The 17,876-nt window shown below is 44.3% G+C and overlaps 2 protein-coding genes across 2 annotated transcripts in view; one reads left to right on the plus strand and one right to left on the minus strand.

Moving 5' to 3' along the window:
- Window positions 1–880: 880 nt before the first annotated feature.
- On the minus strand, window positions 881–10,586 carry PHF5A (PHD finger protein 5A). The gene is made up of 5 exons (XM_049626423.1): window positions 10,490–10,586; window positions 10,147–10,379; window positions 9,725–9,748; window positions 8,811–8,977; window positions 881–1,380 (listed from the first exon to the last, which is right to left on the minus strand). Exons 2-5 carry the CDS (start codon window positions 10,196–10,198, stop codon window positions 1,291–1,293), a joined length of 333 nt encoding a protein of 110 aa, XP_049482380.1. The 5' UTR covers window positions 10,199–10,379; window positions 10,490–10,586; the 3' UTR covers window positions 881–1,290.
- A 10-nt stretch (window positions 10,587–10,596) lies between these two features.
- The window catches only part of ACO2 (aconitase 2), a 55,981-nt gene continuing 48,701 nt past the window's right edge, over window positions 10,597–17,876 (plus strand). The window contains exon 1 of the mRNA XM_049626415.1: window positions 10,597–10,737. Within this exon, the coding sequence (XP_049482372.1) occupies window positions 10,702–10,737 (36 nt within the window). The 5' untranslated portion in view covers window positions 10,597–10,701. The remainder of the gene's footprint in view (window positions 10,738–17,876) is intronic.

Genomic DNA, 17,876 nt, shown 5'->3' on the forward strand with positions numbered 1-17,876 from the left:
CCCCTGCTCATGTTCTCTCTCAGAAGCGAAGAAAACATTAAAAATTCAAATCCATGGCATCAAAGACCACTTGACTGGAAGTCTCAAATTATGATTGTGCCTTCATTTTTCTTTTAAAGGTTTTGAGTGAGTGTGAGGAGAGGGGAGAGGCAGGGGCGGAGGATTGGAAGTAGGCTCTGTGCTGACAGCAGAGAGCCAGACACAGGGCTTGAACTCACAAACCAGGAAATCAAGATGAGAGCTGAAGTCAAATGCTTAACTGACTGAGCCATCCAGGTGCCCCAGTGATTGCGCCTCTTTAGGATAACCTGCTGATCACCTCTAGCAGGCAGAAACACCTCTAGTCATGTTAGGGTGAAGAATGCGTCTGAATTTCCCCTTATTCTGTTTATTTACTTAAAAAAAAAAAAAAGGAAACATATCCTTGATGTGAGTATATGTGCACTTTATGAAATAAATCAACCCTGTTCAGTTCTCTGAACTTACCAACTTGAACACATTTTGTTGGAAGCCATTTCTTCAGTTCAAGTTAAACAGGAAGAAAAATAAGTTTCTAAAAACAACTTTGATTTGCCTATAATGAAAGGAGTCAATGGTTTAGAATCCCTTCTGGTAGTAATAAGAGAACAAGGTGCTTGACGAATCCCCATGCATCTACCCTGAACTACAAATTCCTAGGTGACTAAAATAAATTCCTAGAGTCAAATTGGGACTGTGACTGAATACCAGAAAAGAAACACCTGTTTTATTAATACAACAGCAACAGAAAGGGTTTCCAAGTTCTTAGAAGAATAACATGAACAGGCACCACCTGCTAAGCGTTACAAGATTAAATGCCCACACGGATTGTGGTGAGAGCTCCCCACCACACTGCAGACGCCTCATCAACGGCAGCTGCCATCAGAGCTGCTGCCCAGAACAGGCTCCTCACTGCGCTAGCTTCGTGGGCAATTCCTCAAACAAAAGACTGAAATGATGCGATTCCTGTTTCAGAAGCTCTTGGTGTAGAGACAAGACATCAATTTGGAAACCAGAGGCTTGTTTCTCGAGTTCAAGAAAAATCACGGACCAATCTATCAATTTTTCTCTGCTATCGTCTGCCAGAGTGTTCTGTGAAGATTTCTTTCCCATTCCCACCACGTGTCTGGGTAAGAGGAGAGGTGCAGAGGTGCCAGTGTACTAACAGGCACTCGGGTGGTGCTCTGTGCTCCGCTCACTCTCTGCTGGTGGTAGTAGGTGTCTTTTCTGGCAGCTGCAGCAGCTTGGTGGGAGGAAAAGGCCACCCACCGATCACCTCTTCTTGAAGCCGTATTTTTTGCGTTCATAGAAGAGATCTGTCTTAGAGCTCCCCAAATTGACAATCTTTGGGCAGCCATCTCTCTGGAAAACAGAATAGAGAAGTTGTTAAAAGTCTTTGAGTCTGAACTGAACCTTTTTGATCAATAGGTTTAGCCATTTACCTTACCTGTTCAGTTATCCTATTCAATCTATCATCAAGAATTTATTAAGCATCTAGAATGTGCCCAGGGCCTGTCCACTCTCTACTTAGGGTGGCCTGCACTTACAATATTGGACTCTCAGGGAGCGTGGAGCCTGCTTTGGATTCTGTATCTCCCTCTCTCAAAAATAAACATTAAAAAAAAGAATGTTGGATTCTCAGCCCACTTCTGTTGCTAATCTGATACAGCTGAGGTAGAATTTAACTCTTAAGATATCCAAAGGGTTTTCTTCAAGTGAGAAGACACAGTATTAATCATCTACAGATCGAGCTCTCTAGCTCTCCTCCCCTAGCTCAAGAAAGGGAAGAGTACCACCAAGGAAAAAAAAAACCTGAAGGCTTTAGGAAATAGTACTTTACATGTTAAATACAGTAGGAGAAAACTGGGCTTGATGTGTCCTTATGAATTCACTGAATTTGACACATGGTCTTGGGGGAAGAGTGTTCCTGTGCTAGAGATGGCTGTTGAAGGTCTATAATCTGATTTGTAATGACATGTTCCCCTGGCCATTTTGTGAGCTTGAGTGGTTTCAGTGAAGCCTCCGGGAAGCTGTGTTCTGCAGAAATGAGGACTCCATCAGTTGATCTGGGATGATGGGTAAGAAAACTGGGGGAGGCGTTATTAGAGAAAACCTTCACAGGTCTGATTTTATTAAACACCTACATTAAAGGAGGTTGCTCCCTGTGACGATGGGCTTTAGAATGAATGAATTAATCAAGCCCTTAGACATCTCATTTCTAATTTAGTTGATTTCTCTTTTGGGGGATCGATATAATATTGTACAAAAACCTCTAGGGGCGCCTGGGTAGCTCAGTTAAAGCATCTGACTCTTGATCTCAGCTCAGGTTATGATCTTGTGGTTCATGGGGCTGAGCTCTGCACTGGGTTCCATGCTGATGGCTAAGAGCCTGCTTGGGATTCTCTTTTTGCCCCTCCGTCCTCTCAAAATAAACAAACACTAAAAAAAAAAAACAGCAACTCTAAACATGCAAAGGCAACACTAACATCTGATTACTTTCTAAAAACTACGTAGCATATATTACCCTTAAGAACTACCATCTGGGGGTGCCTGGGTGGCTCAGTCGGTTAAGCCTCTGACTTCGGCTCAGGTCGAAGTTTCCCTCTCTCTCTGCCCCTTCCCTGCTCATGCTGTCTCTCAAAATAAACATTAAAAAAAATTTAAAAAATTAAACAACAACAAAACTATCATCTGAGTAGCTTGTGTGCTGAGGGAGCCTGGGAGGGGGCTCAGCCCCACCAACAGTTCCCTAGGAGAACTCAAGCTATGTAATCCGGATTCAAAGTCCTGGTACAAATGAAGGAACAGCTGCCCCTCACGGCTGAAGGTCTGGTATTACATAGGACAGTGCTCTAAGCTATCTTTAGAGATGCTATGATGACAGCCTGGTTAGGCTTACTGTGCCTAAATGATTTGCAGGACTGTGGGCAAGTCACTTCTCTTTGGAGTTGTATTCCCCAACTGTAAAATAAGTGAGCCAGAGCAGGTCAATGTTTACAAACTACAGAGAGCCCCAGAGAATCCTGAGAGGTGATATAAGAATCCATCCTCCAAACTGGGTAGCTCCATTCTCACTCGTAGTTTAGGTCAAGATAGTAGGCTCTGGAGCCAGGCTACCTGAGTTTTGGTAAGTTACTAAGTATATAATCAGCCCTTGATAAATCCCAAGAAACTGCCAAAAACAACTATCAACAATTTCTCTATGGTTCAACCTAACACACACACACACACACACACACACACACACTCTCTCTCTCTCTCTCTCTCTCTCTCTCTAGGCTTCTGTGTAGGATACTTAAAAAGATTTTTTTTTATTTTTAAGTAATCTTTATATCCAATGTGGGGCTCAAACTTACAACCCTGCTATCAAGACTTGTATGCTCTACCGACTGAGCCAGCTAGGCACCCCTGTGTAAGATACTTTTAGAAGACAGGACTCTATGTATTAAAAAACAGTTGGAGGGGCGCATGGGTGGCTCAGTTGGTTGAGCGTCCTACTTCAGCTCAGGTCATAATCTTAGGATATGTAGGTTCAAGCCCTGCATCGGGCTCTGTGCTGACAGTGCCGAGCCTGCTTAGGATTCTCTCTCTTCCTCACTCTCTGCCCCTCCCTTGCTCACGCTGTCTCTCTCTCTCAAAACAAAACCTTAAAAAAAAATTTAATAATAATAAAAGTTGGAAAACCAATGTACTAGATAAAGAGATCTTTGATTTTTATGGACTTCTCTTCACAGACCACAGGTTTCCTGTTTTGATGCCTAAGCACTCCTGCCTTTTATTTTCTATACATCTCCCAAGGGTCTAAATGTTGTGCGAGATGAGGATGTGCTCTCTGTAACTGGCTGGCTTTTGCTGAGTATGCTGTGAATGAACAGCATGAAGAGGAAGATGGAAGGACTGGTAAGAAACCTTAGAGGTTGAAACAGTATTTGTTTTGTGTGTGTGTGTGTGTGTGTGTGTGTATAAAATATTTATTTTTGGAAGAGCGCAAGCAGGGGAGGAGCAGAGAGAGGGGGACAGAGGATCTGAAGTGGGCTCTGCGCTGACAGGCTGACAGTAGCAGGCTTGATGTGGGGCTTGAACTCACGAACTGTGAGATCATGACCTGAGCCAAAGTTGGATGCTTACCTGACTGAGCCACCCAGGGCTCCTACAAGTATTTGTGAGCTGAGCTAGAAGGTATTTTTTTTTAATTTTTTATTTATTTATTTTTTTAACGTTTATTTATTTTTGAGAGAGAGACAGAGCATGAACGGGGGAGGGTCAGAGAGAGGGAGACACAGAATCTGAAACAGGCTCCAGGCTCTGAGCTGTCAGCACAGAGCCCGACGCGGGGCTCGAACTCACGGACCGTGAGATCATGACCTGAGCCGAAGTCGGCCGCTTAACCGACTGAGCCACCCAGGCACCCCACTAGAAGGTATTTTAAAAATACCTGCAAAAGTCTGCCAGTAGCTCTTTTAGCAACCGCATGTCTAAATACTAAAAATTTCATCCTTTTTCAGCCCTTCCAGAGGATTGGCAGATTTCCCCATTCCTAGCATAGGGAACTTTTAATTTTAGGCAGCTGTAGCTTGCATTGTAAATACGTCTTATGGCCATTTAATTTCTAAAATTTCATTAAAAATCTTGGGGTGCCTGGGTGGCTCAGTCGGTTGGGCGTCCGACTTCAGCTCCGGTCATAATCTCACCGTCCGTGAGTTCAGGCCCCGTGTCAGGCTCTGTGCTGACAGTTTAGAGCCTGGAGCCTTCTTTAGATTCTGGGTCTCCCTCTCTTTCTCTATGCCCCTCCCCTGCTCATGCTCTGTCTCAAAAATAAAAAATAAAAAAAAAACCATAAAAAAAAACAAAAACGTAATGGGGCGAGGGTCAAAGAGGGAGAGAGAGAGAATCCCAAGCAGGCTCCATGCTCAGCACACACCCCAGGATCATGACCTGAACTGAAATCAAGAGCTGGATGCTCAACCAAGCCACCCAAGTGCCCCATTTTTAGATTTTATTTTTAAGTAACCTCTACACCCAATGTGGGGCTCATACTTACAACCCTAAGATCAAGAGTCGCATGCTCTATTGACTGAGCCAGGCAGGTGCCTGTTTGTTTTTTTGTTTTTAAGTAAGCTCTACTGCCCAACGTGGAGCTCAAACTCAGGACTCCAAGATTAAAAGTCTGCATGCTTTACCAACTGAGCTGGCCAGGCACCCCAAATGCTGTTCACTCTTTTGACACCTGTTTAGTCAATACCATGTAAAAAGCAGACTGTACGTTGGTTTGGGACCTTAACGACAGCATCATGTTTTCCTTCAGAAAGACTTTCAATCTCTCAATAAATGTATCCATGAGGTAATAAGGATTATTACTTCCTTTTTGGATGATTCCACAAAGTCATCCACATTTGTAGCAAAGACTTGAATATGGGCTTTCTGTCTCTTAGTGTGGTGTTTTCACTACTAGGGTTTCCCAGAGGCAAAAAACCCAAAACTTTCCCATGTTTAAGAAGTTATAAGAAAGTAAATTTATGAATTAACTTTGAAAAATATGAAGTATTTTTAATCAGTCTAATGGGCTCTGCTGTTCAGTAAGCGGAGCAGAGAATAGTAGAAATAGTGAGAGGGAGAGGGATCCTTAACCACACTGAGAAGAGTAATACAGTGAGGTGGTTTGAGTGAATGTTCTGAGTTTGACTATCCATTCTCAAAGGGGATGAAAGCATCTTCGATATTTACCAGGGTTTGTGATTTAAAGTTCATCCTCAGCCAACAAAATCTTACTTCTCTTCTTAGGAAAAAAATTCTAATTTGAATTTTAACTTTTCTCTTTAGGGGAGCAATAGTGAAACAAAAAACATGAGAAACATGGAGTCAGATAACCTGGGTTCTAGTCCTACATCTGCCATTGATTAGCCATGTGACCTTGGGCCAAGTTGCTTAACATCTGGAAGCCTTACTTTTTCTTGTTTTTATCACGAAGAACTTTTGGAAAAGAATGTTTAGCATAGTTTGGGGCACACAGGAGGAGCTCTACAAATGTTACCAGCTATTCTTATCTTCTGGTTGGGAAAGCTGAAGAAAATGGTTAAGCAAAAGGAGCAAAGAAATCGAGGGTTAAGCAGGGATCAGATCAGCATGATGCCATATTATAAGAAGCTACAAATTAGTCCTCTGGCAGCAGTACCCACAGATATTCTCCCTAACTCCTGCCTATTCTTGGAGCTGAAAAACTAAGTGAGAAGAACCTGTCTAGTTTACTGGTCTAATTCCCTTATAAATTATGAAAACAGCAGGAAGAGGAGTACAATAACTGGGGTTGCTTTGGTTACAGAAGGATTTCTGCATAGGAAAAAGTCTTAGGCACTTATCTACACAATGATCTGAAAGGCTGAGAGGCTGGATCATGTCACTGGACTGCTTTGTGTTCCTAGGAAACTACTGCCGAGTAGATGTAAGCTAGGCGCTATCTCAAGCATCCTCAGAACATTCCTGTACAGGATGAGGTAGGCGAAGTGATGTCTACAATAATCCTCAGGAACAGAATGAAGCATGAAGATCCAAAGGTATCGATCAGTTAACATACCACATGCAGATAAGTCAGACAGTAATCAACATTTATTAAGCACTCTGGTTACAAGCTTATTCCAGACAAGAACTCTAGCTACAACAATGCAAAAGTTCAGGAAAATGTTGTCCTTAAGGACTCTGTAGCTAGTTTAAGAGCTGTTCATAGGGGCGCCTGGGTGGCTCAGTCGGTTGGGCGGCCGACTTCGGCTCAGATCATGATCTCGCAGTCCGTGAGTTCGAGCCCCGCGTCGGGCTCTGTGCTGACAGCTCAGAGCCTGGAGCCTGTTTCAGATTCTGTGTCTCCCTCTCTCTGCCCCTCCCCCGTTCATGCTCTGTCTCTCTCTGTCTCAAAAATAAATAAACGTTAAAAAAAAAAATTAAAGAAGCGCCTGGGTGGCGCAGTCGGTTAAGCGTCCGACTTCAGCCAGGTCACGATCTCGCGGTCCGTGAGTTCGAGCCCCGCGTCAGGTTCTGGGCTGATGGCTTGGAGCCTGGAGCCTGTTTCCGATTCTGTGTCTCCCTCTCTCTCTGCCCCTCCCCCGTTCATGCTCTGTCTCTCTCTGAACAAAAAAAAAAAAAAAAAAATAAAAAAAAAAAAAAAAAAAAAAAAAGAGCTGTTCATACTGTCTCTTCACTGCTGTTGCCTTTCCATGGTTTTACTGTTTACAAATTACAAATAATTACCAAACATCTACTATATACAGACACGGAGCACTCCTATGAATGACTTACAGGGGAAGCACCAAAAACATGGACGATGCTTATAATATATATCAAGCACTGTACCAATAACTCGGGTAAAACACAGATAAATAAGTCCTTTCTTTAAAGCAGTGCGACTTAGCTGGTGCATCAGATTGATAAGGATATGCTTTGAGAGTCAAAGGTAAATGCAAATCAGTTTAGGACAGGACACCAACTGAAATTATATTTTTGGTATTTTATGACCTTTCTCACCTCCCTAAAAAATCAGAAGACATAATGATATAAGGAACAGTCTTATCTGGCCAGGTATGTTCCACTTCCTGGGAGTAGACAGGATCCAAAAATGTAGACTGCCGGGGAGGCTGGATGTTTCTACTCAAAACAGGCACATCCTACCAGAAGGACTTACAAAAGGACGACAAGGTACAATGGGGACATCACTGGGTTTAGTCAGATAGGCTGTGTTTGTCACTTATTGTCTGAGTTAGAGACTGTAAAATGGGGATAATAACAATCCCTATTTAACAAAGTTGTTGTGAAGAATAAAGAATGACAGGGGAGCTTGGGTGGCTCTATCAGTTAAGTGTTCGACTTTCGATTTCAGCTCAGGTCATGATCTCATGGTCTTGAGATGGAGCTCTGTTTGGCTCTGAGCTAGGTGTGAAGCCTGCTTAAGATTTTCTCTCCCTCCCTCTGCCCCTCCCCTGCTCTGTCTCTCTCTCAAAAAAAAAAATGAATGACATCTATAACTACCTATTCTTTGCACGTGTGAACATTAAGAATCATGTTACCTTTTGCTTTACCCTAAGTTAGGTATCCAGGTACCTTCTATTAGCTTAATGGTACTATTATCACACTTTTTTACTGTGCCGTAAAAAGAAGAAAACAAGCTGATGCACAGTCCCCCAGCCCCCTAAGAAGCCTTCTGCCTCCAACCTAAACAAAAAGAGTAAAACTTGCCTTTAGTATAGATCTACAAGCCCTCTATCCTAGCATTTGGCTAAAGAAATTGAATGTCCACTGCCACCACACAATGTCAAGGGGCAAACATGTCACAAGACTGAATGACAATTCTGTAATATCAAACCAAAGGCATTCTTTAGCCAGTTAAAGTGGAAATCAACACGAGTTGTCCCAAATTCAACTGTCACCACATCCACTCTAACAATTTTTAATGACAGTAAAGAGAATTACTGAGTATATTACACACTATGTACTGTGCCAGGACTCACAAAGCGCAGGATGTTGTTTCTGAATAAGAATAATCAGAGAGAGACATCAAAGGAATAGAGGGCTCTCCAAATTGCTGACGTTGACAAAGACTTGCTTCTTTTGCATTTTACCCCTTGATGCAAAATAACTGCCTTTTATTGGACTACACCTAGCTCAGCTCCCAGAACTTAATGAAATTATAACCTACGTGACCAGCTCAACATAGTAATCTCAACAGACCACAGGTGTTTGCCATCGTTGTCAAAGAGTTACTGAAGAAAAGCAGCAAAGATCAGATGGAAATGTTGGTATACACTCACATCCTTCTCTTGGATGGTGCACTCCTTACAGTAATAGGCATCAGAAACTCCAGGGCCTCCACAGATCACACAGCGCCCTTGGTAAGAGCCATAATTACACTCATCACATATGCGCACCAGAGTGCAGGGACGCACGTAGGAGTCACAGATCACACACTTGCCATCACCTGTGAGAAGAGAGAATGGAATTATGCTCACTTCCAAGTACCTCCTCACGTCTACTGCCCTCCTCCTGCTGTGGGGATATACACTAGTGTCCACCTGAGGGTGACTTTAGGACCCTCTATTTTGGCCAACTCACAACTCAGTGTCCACCTCAATCCCCTCAACACAGAAATTCACCAACCAGTATATAAGGAACTTAGAACATCACTTCGTAGACGGCAAGTCTATATGACTCCTGGTAAAGAACCATGTGTGTGTGGGGACAGGGTCGGGCGATCTCCTGTGCAAAGTCAAAGATTTTTCTCAAGACCTAACCCTGTTTAAAACGCGCGAATTAGGGGCGCCTGGGTGGCTCAGTCGGTTAGGCTCCGACTTCAACTCAGGTCACGATCTCGCGGTCTGTGAGTTCGAGCCCCGCGTCGGGCTCTGGGCTGACTGCTCAGAGCCTGGAGCCTGCTTCCGATTCTGTGTCTCCCTCTCTCTCTGCCCCTCCCCCATTCATGCTCTGTCTCTCTCTGTCTCAAAAATGAATAAACGTTAAAAAAAAAAAAATTAAAAAAAAACGCGCGAATTAGAGTGGTGAGGTGGAGCGGGCCTTCGGTTGCAGCCTAGCTTTCACTGTTCACATACTTCCAGGCACATCTACTCAAAGCCCTCTTTGCGGCACTGCTGGAAATGCCCACTGGCTGGCTCTACACAAACTGTGAGGGGGGAGGAGTGGGGTGTTCAGGAGGGCGTGTTCCACTCACATTTCTCACACAGTCTTCCGATAGCTGCAAAGGCAAAGACGGCACAATTAGAATTGACTTGGACGAAGAGGGGAAAGACATCTTCGAGCAAGGGCTGCAGTGAGTCCCGAGAGATCTTAACCATCTTACTCTCATAAGCTTCCATCCGAAGCAAACCCACACCCTCCTGAGGCCGCTCCCAGGACCTAGGCAATCTGAGTTTCTCCTGACCTCACCTCGGCCGTCCGCCTCTGGCTCCCAGCACGCGCGCGCCCGCCCTCGTTTGAAGAGGCGGCAAATCGGCGCGCTCTCACGCTACCGACCGGGAGGCGGGAAACGTGGCGCCTCCGAGGCAAAACCCTAAGGATGAGATGGGAACCTCCGACCCCCGGGCTCTTAATACTATCCCCACCCAGACACCCGGGGGCCAGAAGCCGCCTCACCAACACCAGCCTGCTTGCGGCAAAAGATCAAATCCGGATGATGCTTGGCCATAACTCCGACACCAGCCGGCCACCGGAAGTTTAAGGAACTTCCGTCCGCCCTTTAACCTCCATTTTCCAGCCTCCCGGTTGCTGTGATTGGTCCTCCAGGCTTCACCAAGTTCCGCTCGCTCTCGCGCGATCAAAACCCTTCGGTTAAACAGGAGTCTCCGTCGTAGTTGGCGAGCCAGGTCCTGGCAGGGACGTAAAAGTGTTTTGAAAAAAAAATGCCTTTCCCAGATATGGATGGAAGAGACAAGTGAAGTTTGTCCTTCCATAATACATCTTTGTGGCCAGTATTTACCGCCGCCAGTGTTTTTCTGCAGCTGTTTTCCTTTCAGGCCTTCGTCTCTAACGGGAGCTCCGCCCACTGCGCTCCCCGGGCTCTGGCACCTCCACAGAGGCCCCACCTTCACTGTTGCGAGTTTCTCTTCAAGCCACGCCCCTTCCCGAAAGCTTTAAATACGCAGTATTGTACGCCATTTTCCTGCGACCTGATCTTTGTCAGTGCACAAAATGGCGCCTTACAGTCTACTAGTGACCCGGCTGCAGGTGAGCCAACTCAGGGACCTCTGGGTTCACGAGGGCGGGGTACCTCCTACTGTGCCTGCGGCTGTGGGCGAGGCAAGGCGAGGCGGGCCCGACCTCCCGCCGACTTTTCCTGCACCTGTCCCGGCCGCGGGCCCAGCGCCGGTGCCCGCTCCTCCCGCGCCCGAGGTCAAGGCGTCCCCGGCTCAGCTCTCCCAGCCCTGGGAAGCGCCCGGTGGGAAGCGTAGGTCGCAGAAACGGCGGCCAGGTGAAGAGTGGAGGCACCCCTTTGTGAGGACTTCACTCCCCTCTCGTAGGGTTTCTTTCCGTTCCTCAAGGTGAGGACAAGGTGACTGGGGGGCGCGGTCGTTGTTGAGTCCACTAGGCCCGGTGTCTGAAAGGCCTCACTTCTCATCTTCCGGCAGCAGAGACTTGTTACACGGCTGCATCTACGATTGTCCGGCCTGGAATCTGGAGAAGAGATTAGTATTCTGTTCGTTTTAAGAGTGTCTTGCGGAACATATAGCCGAGAAGCCGAGGGGACTTTCCGGGCCCAGACTTAGTAAATAGTAATAACAAGAGACTTTCTTCTTTGCAAGATTGCCAAGACTGTTTTCATTCCTCATATTATTTGATTCGTATAATCATCTGGTGAGATGATGATTCTCATTCGATACGTGGCGAAACTGCTAGAAAGTAGGTGAAAGTTTCCGCTCTTTTGAGTGTCACCGAAGTGTTGTGGCCTGAGCATCTGCCCAACTTACCCTTTGGTTCTTGTTCTTGTCAGCCTGCCTTCACAGAACTTCTCTGGGCCAGAGTATGATCCTTCAGCTAATACTTGTATTTGTGAGAGTACCTGTATAGAGTATTTTGAGCTCACAGTTAGTTGCTTCTCAATTACAAGGTGGGAGGATAAAGAGACTCAACGGTTTGACCTTGACTCTTCTGTTATGAACCATCTAGAAAGTTGCCTGTGATGCCAGATTTTTTTTTCCCCTTGTAACTTGACAGCACCAGGAAGGAGTTATATGCAAGGTTTCAATATCAAGCATGTGTTTTGTTAATAAAAATCAAACAATAAAGTAGACATTCTCTGACAACCTTTACATTTTAACTTTGTGAATCTACTTTGAATCAAGTGGCACAACTTTGATGATAAAATTAAAGAAGTTATGTGCTGTACTCTCTCGGGAAGCGTTGTGTTATTAGGGTTGTTATTGTTTTTTTTTAAGTCACGTTGCTGAAATTTAGACCATATGGTTTAAAATGAAATCATCATTTAAATACTTCTGATCTCTCAATTCTGGGCAAGGACAAGGGGTTTGCTTTAATTGTTTTTTTCAGATTTTTTGATTCCCGAGGTTAACGTTATAGAAATACAGGTGGTTGTTTTTTCCTGATCCTGCTCTCTCATAATGTAATGATGTCAGGCAATATTATTTGATGGTTAAATCATTACGGATTTAGTGGTCTTGGAAGAGAGGATCGATATCATGGGATTTCTGAACTGAAAAAAGATCTTGGAAAGCATGAGTGTTAGGCTGGTATAGAAGGAGATCTGGGCCATAGTTCATATTCTGTCCTAACCCTGTGACCTTGAGCAAATTACTTCTGAATTCTGGTTTTCTCATCTGTCAGTTTGGGATGATTTTCATTGACAAATGTTTATTGAATACTTGGTAATAGGCTTCCATTCAGATTGTTATGAAATAAGAACATGTGATATTTTTGTTTATGATCATCATATAGTTCTGCTTCCTCTTTTACAGATGGATAATCCAAGACCTTGAGAGCCTAGGTAACTTACAGTAGCAGAGTGAGGATTAAAATCCAGGTGTCCTTGTTTGTTCATTCACCTAAAATGAGTGAACGACATTATATACTGCACTGCCTCTCAATAGCCAGGCTGTCTTTTATTTATTTATTTATTTATTTATTTATTTATTTATTTTTATTTAAAAACAATTTTTTTTAACGTTTATTTTTGAGACAGAGAGAGACAGAGCATGAACGGGAGAGGGTCAGAGAGAGAGGGAGACACAGAATCTGAAACAGGCTCCAGGCTCTGAGCTGTCAGCACAGAGCCCGACGTGGGGCTCGAACTCATGGACCGCGAGATCATGACCTGAGCCAAAGTCGGACGCTTAACCAACTGAGCCACCCAGGCGCCCCCAGGCTGTCTTAAGTAATGGCTAGTTAACACTGTCCTCTGAGAGCCTTGTAAATTTACCTCTTTTATGTTTAGCTACATTTGAGAGGTGATGGTACTACCTTAGTTGTTGTGTCTGCAGGACCCTGTCCATGCATTCAATTTATTCCTACCTCATTCACTGCATATTTATTGATACCTACTACTTGCTTCGGATACAATGATAGGCGAAGCAGACAGTTCCCCTTTTCATGGAACTTCTATATTCTAATGTATTTTACTGCAGATGGCCTTGGAGGTCTTTCTCAGCCAAAATATTTTTCTTCTGTCCTTGGCTGGACCAAAGGTGAAAATAAATAATAGAATAATGACATTTACTACCACTACTAAGAGTAGATAACGTTTACCCTACTGTGTGCCAGTAATCTCACATGATCCTGTGAGATAAGACAGACCTGTTGAAACAGGACTAGAGAAGAAACACAGTATAATGGTTAAGAACATAGTTTCTGGCCTCACACTATCTGGTCTCGAATGCTGACTCTAATGCTTTGGGCAGGTTACTTCACTTTGTGTGCGTGTTTCCTCACCTGTAAGATACGAATAATGATAGTACATCTGGCTTGTCTAGTTATCATACCATAGTTGCAAAGTATTTAGACCCTTGCCTATATCTAGTTAGTGCTGTGTAATTAATTATTAAGTAAGATGAAATAAACTTGCTTTATCACCAGTCCACAGCAGGTGTGATTTGAATTTGTACCTTTCTGATTCCCGAGCTGAAGTCCTAGCACCTGCACTATACTGCTTCCCTTTGACATCAAGACTCAGCTTGTCAACCAGGGTAACGTTAATGCTTCGTAACCCGAGAACAGATCTCCTTAAGTTGAGAGTGGTCTACTATTTAACAGTGCCTGCCACCAGGTAGTAGGGTTAGAAGCAGTGAGGAAAACAGGTGAAGATTTTGAAAAAGCCACATTAACTCTCTGGTGTTTATTTTTTATTCTTGTGCCCATGACTATGGATGGTAAATAAAAGAGGTTGGCCACTTGCAAATACATTTTCTAGGTGTTTGGTTTTGCCTTGAGGTACTAGGGTGCTGAGTTCTCATCATGTGACCTTGAGGAAGTCCTATAACCTCTCGCATGTAAATCTGAGATGACAGTTAACTATAGAAGAGTTTGCCATATTTAGTAGAAGTTAAGTTCTCGATAAAGTGCTGTGTTAAGAAAAAAAAACCTTGGGGATTATGAAACAGGTCATTCTAAGTTATATGTCACTGTAGTATCGTCTTGGGTGTCCTGTCCTGTAGTCACCAGTTGATTTGAGTTGAGTAAATGGATGAATGATTGAATGGATGAGTAAACAAATTTCCAATCTCCAATTTGGGCAGAAGGAATAGAGCAATCATCTTGAGAACTGGGAAAGCACACTGGACTTTTGAGCCAGCTGCGTCCAAAATGTTTATTGAACGTATGCCTAGACACTGGGAGTGTAATAGTGAACAAGAAGAGTGGAGCTTATATTGTACTTTTGGGGAGACAGAAAAAAAACAAGTAGACAAATAAAAAAATGTAGCTACTAAGTGCTCCCAGGAAGGCAAGTAGGATTGTGTGGTAGAGAGGGTAAGGGTGGGGATGTGACACGGCTTTAACTGGGGTAGTTGGGGAAGGCCCTCAGAAGAGGTGACATTTGAGCCAATACTTAGATGATAAGAAGGCAGCCCTTCAGTATTTTGGGAGGAGAGATTTCAAGTCTGAGCAGCATGTGCAAAGCACCTGACGTATATATGAACTTGGTGTGTTGATAAGAAATAAGGCGAGTGTTGGGGTCCCTTGCTGGCCTGTTGGTGGAGGGTGTGACTTTTGATCTCGGGCTTGTGGGCTTGAGCCTCACGTTGGGTGTAGAGATTACTTAAAAATAAAATCTTTTTTTTTTTTTAATGTTTGTTTATTTTTGAGAGAGAGAGAGAGAGAGAGTGAGCGAGAAAGAGAGAGAGAGTGCATGTGCGTGGGGGAGGGATGGAGAGAGAGAGACACACAGAATCTGAAGCAGGCTCCAGGCTCTGAGCTGTCAGCATAGAACCCGATGTGGGGCTCAAACTTGCATATGGTGAGATCATGACCTGAGCTGAAGTCGGACGTTTAACTGACTGAGCCACCCATGCACCCCTAAAAATCTTAAAGAAAAAATAAGGCCAGTGTGGCTGAGGTGTTGAGAGGAGAGGAAGGTCATGTAGGCTTTGGTTTTACTCCCAAGTGGAATGAAAATCCGCTGGAAGGTTTTGTTCCCCCACGCTCCCCACCCCACACACACAAAGGTTTGAAGCCAGGGAGCGACAGGATCTGATTTATGGTTGAAGAAAGTCATTTGGATTGTTGAATGGGTGGTGGACCACAGAGGGACAAAGAGGAGGCAGGGAGACCAGTGCAGGCTGTTGGAATCATCCAGGGAGTGGTGATGGTGTCTGGGACTAGGGTTCTGGTAGTGGAGATATTTTGGAGGCAGATGGATTGGATGTAGCATGTGAGGGATAGGAATAATTAAGGATGACTCCTAGGTTTGTGGTCTAAGCACCTGAGGGTAGTTGAATTTGTTGGTCACGTGTTTGCATAGTCCTTGTAACATGGCTAAAGCTTGTTTACAAATTTTCGACCTTCCATCAGCTCTCAACAGTACCTGAATTTCACAGGTGAGGAAGCTGGATGGGGTCAAGTGTCTTGTCCAGGGTCCCTCACTTGAGTATGAGCGTCATTTCTGAAGTGAGCCCTGTTCTATTTCTGGCCTTTTTCTGGTGCCTCGTGTCTCCCGGAGGGCTATCTGGTTCATACTTCCAAGTGAGTGTTGATGCTTGAACTGCCTCTTCGTTGGCTCTAGCTTTCTTTGACTTGTTTTTCCCTGCACCTGTTTAGAAAGGTAGTGGTAGGCTTTGGGCCTTTGCGTATGAAAGAGGGGAGGGACCACATGGAGGCTACTGGCACTTTTTAAAAAGCCTTGCAAGGAATATCAGGAACCTGAGAGAGACTTCCTCTGTGACAGACTTATCTATCCTCATCTATCATATCTTCAGGCAGGGTTTCAGCCCTCTGTGGCCCTCAGGTTACACATCTGCAAAATGGGGCTATTGGGACCCCTGGATGGCTGAGTTAGTTAAGCGTCCAACTTTGGCTCAAGTCGTTATCTCATGGTTCGTGAGTTCGATCCCTACATCGTGCTCAGGCTTGCTACTGTCAGCGTAGAGCCCACCGCAGATCCTCTGTCCCCCTCTCTTTCTGCCCCTCCCCTGCTCACACTCTCTCTCAAAAATAAATAAACATTAAAAAAATGGGACTCTTAATAGCTACCCTCCCATTAAGAAGGGTCCAGAAGGCCAACTCTGATACACTGTAAAAATTTGTGAATAGTTTCTGTTGTGGTAGGAATAGGCCCTTAATTTTTTTTTTTTTTTTAACTTGTCTTTATTTTTTAAGGAACAGGCCCTTTCTAACATTGAGGATAGGGGCAGAATTTTTCCTCACGTTATTTCTGAATGAACCTGTAGACTCTGTTCTTTATTTTGGGGGCCCTAAAAAGCATGGATAATGGTTTTCTTGGGTTCATTCTGCAAAATTTGGGTCAAAAGAAAGGACACCAATTTTGGAGCCTGGTCTAGAATTCCACCTTTGCTGTGAGACCATGGACAAGAAAATTAACATACTAGAGCCTCAGTTTCCTCATCTGTAAAATGGGCATAGTACCTTCTGCCTCTCAGGATAATTGTGAATATTAAGTAGGACTGTGTGTATGTTTACTTATTTTTTTGAATTTACATCCAAATTAGTTAGCATGTAGTGCAGCAATGATTTCAGGGGTAGATTCCTTAATGCCCCTTACACATTTAGTCCATCCCCCTCCCACACCCCTCTAGTAACCCTCTGTTCTCCATATTTATGAGTCTCTTATGCTTTGTCCTCCTCCCTGTTTTTGTATTATTTTTGTTTCCCTTCCCTTATGTTCATCTGTTTCGTCTCTTAAAGTCCTAATATATTTGTCTTTCTCTCACTAATTTCACTTAGCATAATATCCTCCAGTTCCATCCATGTAGTTGCAAATGGCAAGATTTCATTCTTTTTGATTGCCGAGTGATACTCCATCGTGTGTGTGTGTGTGTGTGTGTGTACACACACACACATATATACCATATCATCTTTTTTTTTTTTTAATGTTCATTTTTTTTTAATTTTTTTTAACGTTTTTTAAATTTATTTTTGAGACAGAGAGGGACAGAGCATGAACGGGGGAGGGTGAGAGAGGGAGACACAGAATCCGAAACAGGCCCCAGGCTCCGAGTGGTCAGCACAGAGCCCGACGTGGGGCTCGAACTCACGGACCGCGAGATCACGACCTGAGCTGAAGTCGGATGCTTAACCGACTGAGCCACCCAGGCGCCCCTTAAATGTTTATTTTTGAGAGACAGAGAAGGAGCGGGCCAGTGTCAGAAGGAGACGCAGAATCTGAAGCAGGCTTCAGGCTCCAAGCTGTCAGGTCAGAGCCTGATGTGGGGCTCGAACTGATGAACTAAGAGATCATGACCTGAGCCAAAGTCGGGTGCTTAACCAACTGATCCACTCAGGTGCCCCAAAATTAATTAATTAATTTGTTTTTGAGAGACAGAGACAGAGCTTGAGCCAGGGAGGTGCAGAGAGAGAGGGAGACATAAAATCGGAAACAGGCTCCAGGCTGTCAGCACAGAACCCGATGCGGGGCTCAAACTCACAAACTGTGCGATCATGACCTGAGCTGCAGTCGGATGCTTAACCAACTGAGCCACCCAGGCGCCCCTTACATCTTCTTTATCCATTCACCCATTGATGGACATTTGGGCTCTTTCCATACTCTGGCTATTGTTGATAGTGCTGCTATAAACATTGGGGTGCGTGTGTCCCTTCAAAACAGCACACCTGTATCCCTTGGATAAATACCTAGTAGTCGTAGGGTAGGTCTATTTTTAGATTTTTGAGGAGCCTCCATACTG

This window comes from Panthera uncia, chromosome B4 (genome assembly GCF_023721935.1).
Source record: "Panthera uncia isolate 11264 chromosome B4, Puncia_PCG_1.0, whole genome shotgun sequence".
NCBI classification, from domain to species: Eukaryota; Metazoa; Chordata; class Mammalia; order Carnivora; family Felidae; genus Panthera; species Panthera uncia.